This window comes from Mastigoproctus giganteus, chromosome 1 (assembly GCF_048544385.1).
Source record: "Mastigoproctus giganteus isolate SK-2022 chromosome 1, ASM4854438v1, whole genome shotgun sequence".
NCBI lineage: Eukaryota > Metazoa > Arthropoda > Arachnida > Uropygi > Thelyphonidae > Mastigoproctus > Mastigoproctus giganteus.
In genome coordinates this window covers 66,691,051-66,704,860 of record NC_143575.1, presented here as the reverse complement: position 1 = coordinate 66,704,860, position 13,810 = coordinate 66,691,051, and the positions used below count along the sequence as shown (strand labels likewise).

The 13,810-nt window shown below is 35.9% G+C and overlaps 1 protein-coding gene across 1 annotated transcript in view; it reads right to left on the bottom strand.

Annotated features, from left to right (window-relative positions):
- The window catches only part of Rheb (Ras homolog enriched in brain), a 157,880-nt gene that overhangs the window by 69,159 nt on the left and 74,911 nt on the right, over positions 1-13,810 (bottom strand). The window contains exon 5 of the mRNA XM_090380417.1: positions 8,949-9,005. Within this exon, the coding sequence (XP_090236543.1) occupies positions 8,949-9,005 (57 nt within the window). The remainder of the gene's footprint in view (positions 1-8,948; positions 9,006-13,810) is intronic.

Sequence of the window (13,810 nt, the reverse complement as noted above, 5' to 3'; positions counted from 1 at the left end):
ACAATCAGCACAGAGGCGTTCCAGGTTCTGGCGAGAGTCTTGCCGCTGGAGCTGGAAATTATTAGATGTGGCCTGACGTACTACATAACAAAAGGGATTACCATTACCTTCTTGGGACATACAATAGAACCGGCAAACGGAAAAAAACAAAAGAAAGCACGATCACAGGCACACCTGAAACAAACACGGCAGACCAGACGGTCCACCTCGCACATGGGCAAGGTAACAAGGAAATTTATCCCCTTGTAGGAAAAAACCTACCAGAAGTCGCCTGCGTGGCTCCACCCGGGCCTCTACACAACCTTCATGCTGACTGACCACAGGCCCTTTAATGACAAACTTGCCACGTTGGGTATACTTCAAGATCCAAACTGTCCTTGTGGAGAAAGAAAGCTGGGAGCATCTGATACACCAGTGCTCCATAAATGAGGAGCTGCAGGGAATCTTCATAACGAGACTGAGATTCATACCCAAACAGCAAAAACATCACCTACTGGATTCAAGGGATGAATACCAAATCCTGTCCAGATTTGCCCGGGACCTCTTTTCAAGAACTCTAAATGCAATCAGGAACTGACGAGAAGATCCACTGAAGAGAATGTCATAAGCAAAACCACACAAGGAAAAGACATCGAGTATGACTCAAATACAATGATCAATCCTCCTGGGCACTCAATGAATGAGATGAGACCTTGCTCCTATGTGCAACCCGAGCACATGAGGCATGAATGGCCAGTCAACTCTACAACCCAGGTCGGGAACACTCCTCATGTGACCCAAGACTGAAAACATTCTACAGTTCATTATTACAAAATGGGACCCATGGAAATCATGGCTGGGACACTGTCCCAGATATGGTCATTACTGAACTGATAAAAGGCGCCATCCTCTGGGCAAACACCCGAGCACCAATGTGACAAGTTGCGAAGCAACTACAACAACTGACTGAAGACAAATTGAAATAATCTGACCCAGCTAAACAACAATGGTGGACGCAGCACCTGGCTGACAGTGATTCGCCACCAACTGAGACAAATAAGGAACTAATATCCCCAAAGAAAACACCCGAAGCAGGAATAAGAAAATACAAGGATGGGGCTAGCCTCATAAATGATCCAACTAGAAATGGCGAAACAAAGTGCAGCTTAGCTGCCAAATGGCGACCTGAAGAGGGCAACCCTAGCCCCTTCCATCTTTGAATTACATTTCCCTCGGTGGGAGTGGATGGATTTTGTCTCCTCCCCACCCCCACTTTTCCCCTCTGATTGTGACATGGGCATGCTCCACTGAAACCTGGGGCTGCTTCTCTTTCCATACTTCTGCCATTCTCCACCCAATTTTCAGTCTCCCTCACCTTTCCATCTATACATTAGTGCAGTGGTTTTCAACCTTTTTTAAATAATGGCACCCCCTAAGTAATTTATTTTGCGGCACCCCTACTAAATTTTCTGCCTGTTAGATCCGATTCTCTATCTGCATGTGTGTGTGTGTGTGTGTGAGAGTGAGAGTTATTACAGTAATATAATTATAAAAATTACATTTCATAATACAAATATGTATACAGTATATAATAATTTTATTCTTTATATAGAGGTACTAAGTAAACATCAATTATAGATCACCACAAAATCAAAGATACTGTACACCTTTTTATAATGAAATAAACATAAATTTTAAAAAATAATAAGTTTAGTAACTTAAACCCAAATTACATGGCACCCCTGGAGTGTTGTTGCAGCACCCTAAGGTGCCACGGCAACCCGGTTGAAAACCACCGCACTAGTGAATGACCCACACACCTAAATTTAAACATGTCCAAATCACCTTTTGCCCATATTTCAGCCTTTTCAAATTCAAGCAACACCACCCCTCACACAATTGATTAGTTAAAAAAGAAAATTTATTTATTTATTTTTTTTTAGGTCCTAGCCACGGAAATCTCAGGAAATTACACAGCAGGACGTGCCAGAGTAACTAAGTCTCTTGGGTTCCTGGTCTGCCTCCACAGGGAAACAGCACAGGGAAAAAGTGGGGCAACGTTGGGCGTCAGCAGGGGTCAAGTGGCTAAATGACCAGATGAACAACGGCACACAAATACAAAGCCCACACACTTAAATCTCTGGCATTCCCAGCAAACTGGTACACCCACAATGAAAGCAACGTGGAGATGGGGGGGGGGGCACCCTGGTGCCACTAGACACCAGGGTCCAGTGGCACCAGGGTGGCCCTGGTGCCACTAGACATACACTTTCACTTTTTTTGTCTTCCTAGGTTGATATACCTAGAGTGTTTTTCCCCACACTTGCCACTGTTTTTAAATCGGGAACTCTTTTTCCCATCTTAAAACCACGGGATGGAGGGATAAATCCCCTACCTAAGCTAAGCCCCCCATCCTCGACGACACAAAACAATCAGAAAAGAGTTGCCTTCACCTGTCAATTATCGCCTTCTTCCTCGCTTTCATCGAAGTACCTGCTGGTGTATACTATACCGGATTTCAGCCAATATCACTAATCATTTACCTGCATTTACATAGTCATCCAGGAAAAGATCTTTTGCTTTGGGTTCCATAATATATGAGGAATATTGTTGCAACCGAAAGTTGCAGCATCTGGAGACTACGCACCTGCAAGGTGATCTGTTTGAGGTGTACAAGGTCTTGAATGGCTTGAGCAGGCTCAATGCTGATGGGATACTTCCACTTGTTCAGATTAAGAACCTGAAGGGACATAAATTCAAATTGAGGAAAAACAGTTGTAGAATAGATGGGCAGAAGTTTGTCTTTAGCCAGCGGGTAGTTGATTGCTGGAATAGACTTCCATCCGTTGTGTAACTTAATAGCTTAAATAAATTTAAGGCTGAACTAGACAAACATTTGGAGTGACCGGGTGGGTGAAATGAGTTTTTTTTTTGTTTTTTGGCTGATGCTCTATAACAGGGGTCAGCAACCTATGGCTCATTGAACATGTAACTGCAGCTCTAACTTTTAGCTCACATGTACAACAAGAGTGGCACACAGAGACATAAATATAACATTAGTTCCAACACAAGCTGCAAACACTTCTCAGTTTAGTTTGCATGCACATCGCAAACATTAATGAATAATATTTAATATTTCAAAAAAAAAAAAAAATATATATATATATATATTTTTTTTTTTTTTTTTTTTTTTAAAATAAAACACCTTCCCGCCATAGAATTTCATAAAAATTACCCCTCTCCCAGCTTGAGCTGAGGCTCGGATTCCCCCCCCCAATTATTTCAAAAATGGCTAGTCACTCAAAGAAGGTTGCCAACTCCTTTTCTATAAGCTTTCTTAAAGAGCATCAGCCATATTCTTGCATCATATGCCTCAACAAATGCTAATGTGTAAATAAATCTTTTTAAAGTAGTAACAGATATAAATAGCTTAACAAAATAATCAGTTTCATTATAAGAGGTCAATAACTGATCATAAAATATGCACAAACCGAACACATTGTAGAAATTTCAAAGAACATTTTTGGGTAGATCCATTTAAATTGCCATTTATCAACTTTAAATAAAATGTTATCTGTTGAAATGATCAACCATATCTGAAAAAGTTCTAGCAAACAGAAGTCTTCTTTACTATTATTATTAATGAATATACTTCCCAAAATTAACTGAAGACTTAATTCCATTTTGATTATTGTCACTTTGCAAGGAAAGAAACAAATGTTACTTTTGCTTCACAGCAACATCATATGTGAACCAATTAAGAAGTGTAAATTGTGCTACAGCTTTTATTCAAAAAAATAAAACATAAAAAAAAAAAACTTTCGCATCTACTCCCTGTAATGCAGAAAAGCTGTAACTGGACAGCAAATAATCACATTGTCCTTGACTTTTTGTTTTTGCATTTTAAAATTAGCACAACAAACAATCAATTGAACCAATATCAAAAACTAAAGCACCACTCAAATATAATTTCTGAAACTAAAGGGACTTCTCTGTGGAAGAGAAAGAAATTTCACATTTAAAAAATTCTATCACTTACTTTGAAAAAAATATTGATTAACTTGTGCCAATATGAAATAAACTAATACACTATGAGGGTTTAGTGTCAGGAAACATTAATTACAAAATCATTTTGTAGTAAACATTTTTGTAATTAACCAAAAAAAAAAAAAAAAAAACACATTTTCTTGGTTTACCAGAAATGTGCTTATAGCACAAGCTAACTTTTAAACTACTAGAGAAATACATTTCTATGACATGCATTGTTATTTGTATAAAGTTGTCTCAAAACAAAAATGCAATGTAGTTAATGTTGTTTGACACTAAGCCCTCAACTTTCACATTAACATTCTCACCTGATTAGTTTTTGTATCTGTGGCTCAAATGCAAACAAACTGGCTGCCAGGCATTATGCCGTTAAAACTATAATGCAGTCAGATATGTTTACATGCTGCAGCCAAGTGCATGTGAATATTACTTTACTTCCTTTAAGATTGGTCAGCCATTAACAGCCAGGTTTCTGCAATGCAAATCTAACATGCAGAAATGACTATTAGTAAAATCTTCATAATTTGGAATAATAAGTAGAGGCAGTACAAATTAGAGAATATCACATTTAAAAAATTCTATCACTTACTTTGAAAAAAATACTCCAGCTGGAATAATAAAAAAAAAAATGTATTCACAATGCATATTAATTTAGATTGTATTAGAACACAACGAAAAGAAAAAAAATAAATAAAACTTTTATATTCAAAAAGTTTAATGCAAAATGTTCTAATCAAATAGAAAATAATGTTAAAAATAACTTAACTTTGTGCTAAAATGTTAGTAACTACAAATTCAATCAGATGTAGATGATATCCCCCCACCCCTTCATGAGCAATTTTTAGGTTAAGCAAACTAACCTAGTTGTACAATCCCACATTCAAAATCTCCAGAAATAGTTTGCACTGTTTCTTGTCAATACTTTTAGTTTACATCTCAAGATCAATCCCTCTGGTCTAGGAGTTAAAGCATAAGCGTACCAGTCCAGAGGCTGTCAGTTTGATACTCACCTATATTAAATATACACTTTTTTCTAATCTTTAATCTTCTAGATTTGTTACCATTATTTCATTATATTAGTTCAGTACTAATTCAATAAAAAAAAAAAAAAACCCACCCCACTGTCATCTTTGCTGTTTTCATTGGTTTAGGGCATCAGTTTCTAGAGTACACCACTTTATATCATCATTACTGGGTATGCTCAAGGGCCAATCTGCATGTTGTATGGACTGAAAAACTGAAATAAGTTTCAGGCACAAATGGTGGAAGGCTGTCCTATATCTGAGATTAGCTAAATCTATATTCACCAAATGAGTGGCCTTGAAAAACTGTTCAGGCTACAACAGTGCACAAACTAAGATAGCTGCAATGAGTCAAGTGTTGAAGTCGCTATACTATAAAAGAGGATAATGCCAATGACACACAATAATGATGACTAAGTGGCATTTTAAATAAGCAACGGTTAACAGACATATTTAGAAGCTTTTGCAGGTGTTAAAAAATGCTCTGAATATGTAAATAGTTTAATTCTGTCTCAGTTAAACACTGAGTAAGGAACACAAAGTTTGAAAATTGGACAACATCAAAATATGTCAAATTGTTATTTTTAAATACATAACTCTGGTTACATCCAACAGATTTAATTTCCTAGAACATCTAATTAGAATACTATACACAAATAATTAAATAAATGATTTAAAAAGTTTAATTTAAGAAAATTAACTCTCCTCAAATGTAACACAATGTGTACATTACCCAACCTGTTAAATCTATTATACGTTATCAAACCTTCCTTGAATATATGTTTGTCCATGATCTCACCCTTGAGTTTGGCATCTAAAAAGACATGTCATTCAAATTACCTTTATGAGGAAGAGTATGATATTAACCAGAATTAAACAGATAAATTTTTAAACATAAAATTAATTGAATAATCACTTGTCCTCAGTTGCATTATTTGGCCACTTATCATTGTGGCATGGAAATAAAGTCTAATATGCAGTTTAAAAAATTACATAGTATATGTTATCAAATAAAACTGCAATTTTTAATTTCTTCTGGAGTAGGGGAAATGATATAAAAGTTAACTCCAAGACCTGAATTTATGGATTAAATTAACTAATGAACATCATAATGCTCCTGAAGTCTAATCAATGTTTCTGGTGCAAAGCATTTTGTTATCTTTACTAATAAGTAATAATTAGTCATCTTTAATTTGGTAATAAAACATTTTCTGAAAATGTCAACTCTATATGATTAGAAGTTTAGTATTCTTTTAATATTCTTAGCTGGCAGTAGTTGGGTTCTGTGATCAACTTATGCAATTGTAATATTAACCTGTTCAGGAGTATATTACAAATTAAAGTTTTCCAAGGTTAATTCATATAAGGTTCAAGTAAAGAATCTGTTAAACAAATTATTTTTAAAATTTCCAATATGTGCTACCATCTCTTATTTGTGTTTCTAACTAATATACAATTTTAATGGATGGCAGCCAAAAATAGCTTTGAAAAATCAGAGGATGAAATTACAATTGTCAGCTGTTTTCCAGTTTGAATTTAAAAAATCCAAAAAAAAAAAAAAAAAAAAAAAAAGAAAGAAAAAAAATTACAAATCAGTTTTTAAAAACTTGGATCTTAGGCAATAATTTCACTGATACTGGGCAATCAGGTCAAAATAAAAAAATAATACTTATAAGCATTTTTGTGCAAATGCTTTTGTTTTTACAATTTTTAAAAAATTCCATGGCAAAATTCAGTACACAGTGGATAACAGCAAAACTCGCTACTGTAAAGCCGTAGAAGTTCAGCAAACACAATGAAAAATTTAATTCTCCCAAAATTTCCCATTAAAATTTTGTTTAGGATGCAGGGAAGTACAAAGTTATCTATTTATACTATGAAAATATGCCCTTCAATGTTTATATTAATAATTTTTAAAAATTTAAACGAGGAAAGGCCCTGATTAACAATCGACTGACTCATTCCCAATGAATGGCACATTACTCAAAATGCAGTGTTATAAACTGACTTCTCATTCTTAGAAAATTGATTAAAAAATAAGAAAAAGCAAATTAAAAACATCTAAAAAAAAAAAAAAAAAAAAAAATTCAAAATATACAAGGGGGTTTTGATAAGTTTCCAGCCTGACAAGGAAAAAATTTGAATAGATGAAAATCCTTTTAGTATGTTGTTACCCAATGTCTCATAACATGTTGTGCAAAATTTCATTCATTTCCTGATAGTAATTTTTTTTTTACAGGTGTGACTATGGCGACACAAAGTATGAGTTTTTCCAAAATTGAGAAGAGAGCCATCAAGTACCTCTTCTCCAAGAAAATGGGAGCCAAGGAAATTTATGACGAATTGAAACAAACAATGGCCAAGGAGTGCCCTTCATACAGCACAGTGAAATTGTGGGTGGCAGGTTACAGGAGGGGGAGAACAAGCACAGAAGATGAGGAAAGATCAGGAAGACCCAGGACTGCAGTGACTCTGGAAATTGTTGATAGTGTCCACAACTTGATCCTTGCAGACAGGAAGACGGGTCTACAATGTGTAGTAGACACCCTAGGCATCAGTTTGGAGCAGGTGCACGAAGAATTGTGTATGAGAAAACTGTCTGCCAAGTGGGTTCCCAAACTCTTGACAGCTGATGACAGGAGGAAAAGAAGGGACTGTGCGAAGGCACTTTTGGACCATTTTTAAAGTAGTGTAAGCAGTGTTATTCAATGAATAGCGACAGTTGATGAAACACCATTGTACGTGTATGATCCTGAGACCAAAAATCAATCCATGCAGTGGTGCCATTATGGATCACTATGACCTAAAAAATTTCACAGACAAATCTGTAGGGAAAGTGATGGGTGCGATATTTTGGGATGTGAAGGGATAATACTCAGCGAATACCTGGAAAAAGGCACCACCCTGAATGCTTAACATTATGTGGTCATTTTGGACAAATTGCATGCCGCTCTGAAGGAAAAGGGGGAGGGGAGTTGTCAAAACGCATCCTTTTCCTCCAAGACAATGCTCCCTGCTACAAGACCAAAATTGCAATGGAGAAAATTCATGACTTGCAGATGAAATCATTGAACATCCCCTTATTCTCCAGACCTTGCACCCTCAGACTATTATCTGTTGCCCAACCTCAAAAGGTACTACATTTAGGGACACAAGAGACATTATATCAGCAGTAGAAGGGTGGTTTGCAGACAAAGACTTCTATTACCATGGAATAGAATTGCTGCAGGAACATTGCACCAAGTGTATCAACCTGGAAGGGAACTATGATGAATAAAATGACATTCATTTGCCATCGGCACCATGTTTTCTTTCTGAGGCTGGAAACTTATCAAAACCCCCTCATATGTAAAGTTGCTCCAAATTTAGCCATTAATTTACTTATATTTCTGATTAGGTGAGCAGTAAGATGAAGCAGCAGCAGTTATTCAAAATTCTTAGGGGAACCCTTTGGTATCTTTACCCAATGAGTCAGTGCTAGAAGCACAGGAACCATAGCCATAGCATCAGCAGTGTGTTTGCTGATGCTTGATTACAACCAGATTTACCTTGGGCATTATTCCAAGGTGCAAAACAGCAATTTCAGACCTTGGAAAAACGCTTCTTTATTGGTAGGATGGAAAATTCTAGTTTTTGGGAGGCAAAACCCCAAAAATCCTTGTCAAAGGTCAAGTTGGCCACCATGTGTATGTGTGTGTGGGGGGGGGGGGGGGAGGCAAGTGTTTGTTGCCCTGAAAGAAACTGAACTCAGTTTTTCCAGATGGTGTGGACAGGGTGGCAGTAATAGTGATTGTTACAAGGAGTTTGAGCAATGATGTTAATGAAGGCCTCCCTACAAGAACTAATATTTTGCCTTTTTTAAGTAATGAGTTTCATGATTTAATACATTAAAATACTTACTGAACTTTTCCTGTCATATCCAACAACCTCTGATAAATGATCTGTACTATTTCAAAGCTAAACAAAAATAAACTGATTTTAGGAACAAATGATTTAAACAGAATTGAAACTATTTATCTATTTGAGCCTGCTGTTAAATTCTAATTAAGAGTTTACTTATTTAAATGTAGTTCTAGTTCTGTGCAAAAGCTGCTCAGAACTAGCTTTTTTATATCATCATCCAGCTTTCAGAAATCCAAATGCTGGCCTCTTACAAGTTATTAAAAAAAACTACAGATTAGGATTAAATGCACGTTTTTAACAAAAACATGCATTTAAAAAAAATAATTGAAATGATGCAAGAAAACAAGAAGCTTACCAAAATAAATTTTGCTGTCATATTGAAATAAATTTATTATTCAGTTCATAACAAATCTCTTTTAAAAAAATTTCTCAGGAAATTACAAGCTGCATATGAAGGTCAATCATCAAGCATTTACTCTCACCTAAAAATATTTGATTTGGAGGATTTTGTATTGTTCATGTGTACGTGTCCACATATACCATTAAATCTCATAAGCTAACATACATTTGTTTTTCTATATCCATAAGTTACTGTACTAGAGCCATAAATACAATAAGAAGTGGGATGCTGCGGAAGGTTTAGGCCAAATCCATTATAAAATTTCTTAATTTTCCTTGCAAATGAAGCAAAACAAATCCATGAGAAATGAGAGCTATGTATGGGAAGGAGTGCCCATCATATGAGACCGAAATTGGATAAGACAGTTCAGGGTCTAAGTGAAGCAGGGGCACAATGACTCAAGGGAGGGAAGATCATCTCAGCCACAGACCTTGACACTGTGGCTAAAGTGGAATAGCTGGTCCTTGAAGACACATGCAACTATAAATATTATAGCAAATAGAGCGAACATTGGCGATAGTTCTATTTACACCATAATGCACGAGTTCCTGCATACACCTAAGGTGGCAAGCTTGATGGGTTCCAAGATTGGTAACACTTTCTCAAAGATAGCTCCATAGAAGACTATTCCACACAATCATGTGTGGAATAGTCTTCTATGGAGCTTTGAGAAGAGCATTAATTTTTTCTGCCACCAAATTGTGAAGGTGAATAAATACCAGGTAGATCACTATGATTCAGAAACAAAACAGATGAGCAAAACAGAAATATTCCTTCTTCACCAACCTCAAAAAAAGCAAGGTTCAACTGTCTACCAACAAAGTCATGTTGACAGCCCTCTAGGACCCTAAAAGGTATCATCCTCAGATGAATTCCCAAAGGGAAACTGCATCAGTGGGGAGTACTACAGAAACCTCTTAAGAAAGAGAAGAGAGGCTATCAAGTCAAAGTGATGTGGGAAGCAATCCAAAGGTGTCTGCCTCCTAGCTAATGATGCTCCTGCTCCCAAGGCTACTCTCAACAGTGGACTTTGCAATGAGGTGTGGCTTTGATAATCCGCAGCATCTACCTTATTCTCCCAGCCTCTTACCTTCAGACTTCTTCCTCTTCCCTAAAATGAAAAAAACATTATGGAGCCACAGATTTTAGACCAATAAGTAGGTAATTAATGAAGTGGATGCCTGTTAGAGCTTACCTGCAAATTGGGAAAAAATGTGTAGATCTAGAAAGTAGCTGGGATGAAAATTGTCACAGAGGATGAAATTGTCAGCCAAGTTTCAAATCCCCACCTCAAATATATCCAGACTAGGGTAAATACTTACAGGCTGCCCCTCAGTGTTACTGGGTGCTGCATCATGGTTTCTTTTAATTAAAGGGTAAAAATGGAATTGGGTAAATTTTTTAATAAAAACAATAAAGGAGATGGCACTATTTACAAATGTGATTTACAAGTAGGAATTTAGAGGGTACTCCTTTTGATCTGCTAGAGCAATTGCATTGAATTTGTAGCATACATACCCTGGGGAGGGAGGGGGTATGCAGGCATATGGAATGAGCTTTATTGAAAAAATATCTAAAAAATTTTAGATAATTTTTCAATATTTGCTGTCATGCTGCCACTCACTGTCATGTATATTCAAAGCTTAAATTAGAGGTTCACCAAATTTTGTCAATCAAGTCACACTAATTAAAGTTGCTATAGTCATGATATTGATGGGATAAATAACAAGCCAGTGCTTTCACTATTTTCAGAGCAGTAAATAAAATTGTTGCAGTAGTTTCACAACATAATACTTAAATATAAAAATATTAAATAGCAATGCTTGTCTGTACTAAAATGAACTTTTAGTATTGTTCATTTTAATGAACAATACTAAAAGTTCAAATGAAACAAAGTGTCACATTCTGGCATATAACATGCAGCTGATGATATGTCATTGCACACACTCTAGTTTAAGAAATTGTTAAAGAATAAGAGAAAGTTAAGGGGCTAAGAGAAGTCCCCACTCTGAAAAGGAAATTAAATTGTTAGCAAATGAATAGGTGATATTGGATGTAAACATGGAATACTCCAAAAAAGTAAGAACAATTGTAGCTGATAAAGAGAGATGTTAAAAAATTGGCAGCAGCTCCAAAATTAAATTACAAAGAACCAGAGAAAATAATTGCAAAAAATCAAATTATTATTGATTTGGATTTCTGATTAGCAAGCTAGGGGGAGAAAATATGAATTCCACTTTGATAACATAGAAGGTTTTTTAAGAGGATTTTTAACTATCTAAGCAGACAAAATAAATTGTCAAGTTGAATCTTCTGAAAGTAAGTTCCATAAATTTAAATGAGGACTGGAATTCATTTGGTTGTGAGGCACAGTCAACTATGGCTGATACTGGTGTATGTCAGCATTGTGTCAGAAAATTGACTAATTACTGAGGAATATGGATAAAAAGAAGTCTTCAACATCAAAGAAACAGAAGAGCTTGCCAGAAGTTAAGTCATTCAAGGATTGACCGACTGTTCTTCTGGGAGGCAATGCTGCTTGGATCCACTCAGAGTCCAAGAACTTTCCTGTGGTTTGGAAATAAAAAAAAAAAAAAAAAAAAAAAACTTGGGTTACCAGGAGCTTATTCCTGGAGTGGTTCTGCCATCACATCTACCTTGCAGTGAAGAATAACTTAGCAGAGGAAAGCATTGCTAATCATCAATAATGCTCCAAAACCATCCAGACAACCTTCTTACATATCAATACAATGTCAATCTTATATCCCACAGAGCAGAATGTGATTGCTAATTTCAAGTTACTACCAGAAATCACATTTGCAAAATACTTGGAAGCCACCAATGGAGAAAACAAGCCCATTTTAAGGAAAGTTTTAAAGTCAAGAATGCAACTGACAATATTGCAATTACTCGGGATAAACTTGGTTCCTACCATAGGAATGCCCCACGATGCATAGAGGAAGTTGGGGCCTGATTGTGTGCCCATACTAGGAGGAAATGCCAAAAAAAAAAAAAGCAGGTAAAGAATTTGGTACTGGGTAACCAACTGGCTTGGAATTAGAACCCTCTGATATCAAAGAACTGTGGGAGACAGAGCTCAGCAATCAACACCTTATCCTCCTAAGTACATTAAAAGGCTTAGAAAATTCATCTGATGAACAAACACATGGAGAAGAAATTAAGAAATTAGTCACTCATGAACTTCTTGCAGCACTGCAATGCAAGGAAGCTTTCAGACGAGGACCTGAATTTAGAGAGAGAGAGAGAGAGATTCCAAGGTAATTAGGGATGTTTAAAGCAATCTTTGCTGCTAAAAACAGGTTCTCAATAAGAGGAAAAAAAAGGCTAGTGTGCAACAAACTAGATTTGTTTTGTAAGACAGACTTATGTTTCTGATATTAGATAAAACAATTCATCCTTCAAGGAGTAACTGTACACTACATTGATGTGCAAATTATATGTTCTACTTTTTATTTCATGAAAGTCCAAAACACAAAAGGTATTAGAATCTATAGTACTTAATATTGTACATGAGTTGAAAGCTGAGTTTCACTAAATTTTTCCATTCAATGTTCAAAGATAAGTAAAATGAGCCAAAATACCACCAGTGTATAAGCACTAATGGGATCCATATTGGCAATCATTAATCAGATGGAAGACTGAGATACCTTAAGAATTGTCAGATGGATTTCTCCATTACTTTCAAAAAAGTAGAGGTAAGTGCAATGGGACAATACCTGGAAGGGAGGGATTTGTCACCATTTTTGAACTGGCTGGATATGAGCAAGTTTTTCCAAGCAGAAGGAAAACACCAGCACAAATAAAGAATGTTAAAAGGTGACAGAGCCAGCAAGCTCAGGAGCAAAAGTTTAGAGAACAAGCAGAGAGATGACATAAAAACCTGGAGCTTCCTTAGCCAAGACTGTTCAAAATTCTTTTTATAGAATAGTACATGTGGCATGGAGCATACTGAGTGCAACTAGAAGTGGTTTACCAATACCATCAATGAATGGAGGGTGCAATATTCTTGAAAAAAAAAAAAAAATAAATAATAATAGATTGCAAAGGGGAATAAAAAGGGCCAAGGATTATGCTATAACATGGTATATAATTAAAGATTAAACTGAAAAAAAAAAAAAACTCATCCACTGACAGTTATGAAATAAGATGTTAACGTCACAGCATAATTCCTCTATTCTATAGAGAAAATGTGCTATAAGTTGGCAATACAGACCTCTCAAAAATTTGAGAAGTCTGTATTGCCAACTTTATAGTCCTCTTGTATATTAAAAATTTTGGTCTATAGATATATTTTTAAAAAAAAACAGGGGAAAGTCAAAGTAAGGTTCTCTATTTTATCCAACTTAAATGAGCCACACAGGTTAATGGCAGTGCACACAGTAGCAGAGTGTCAAAACTGGTGATCATCGGTTGTGTTAATCTGCCTGCTTACTGTGAT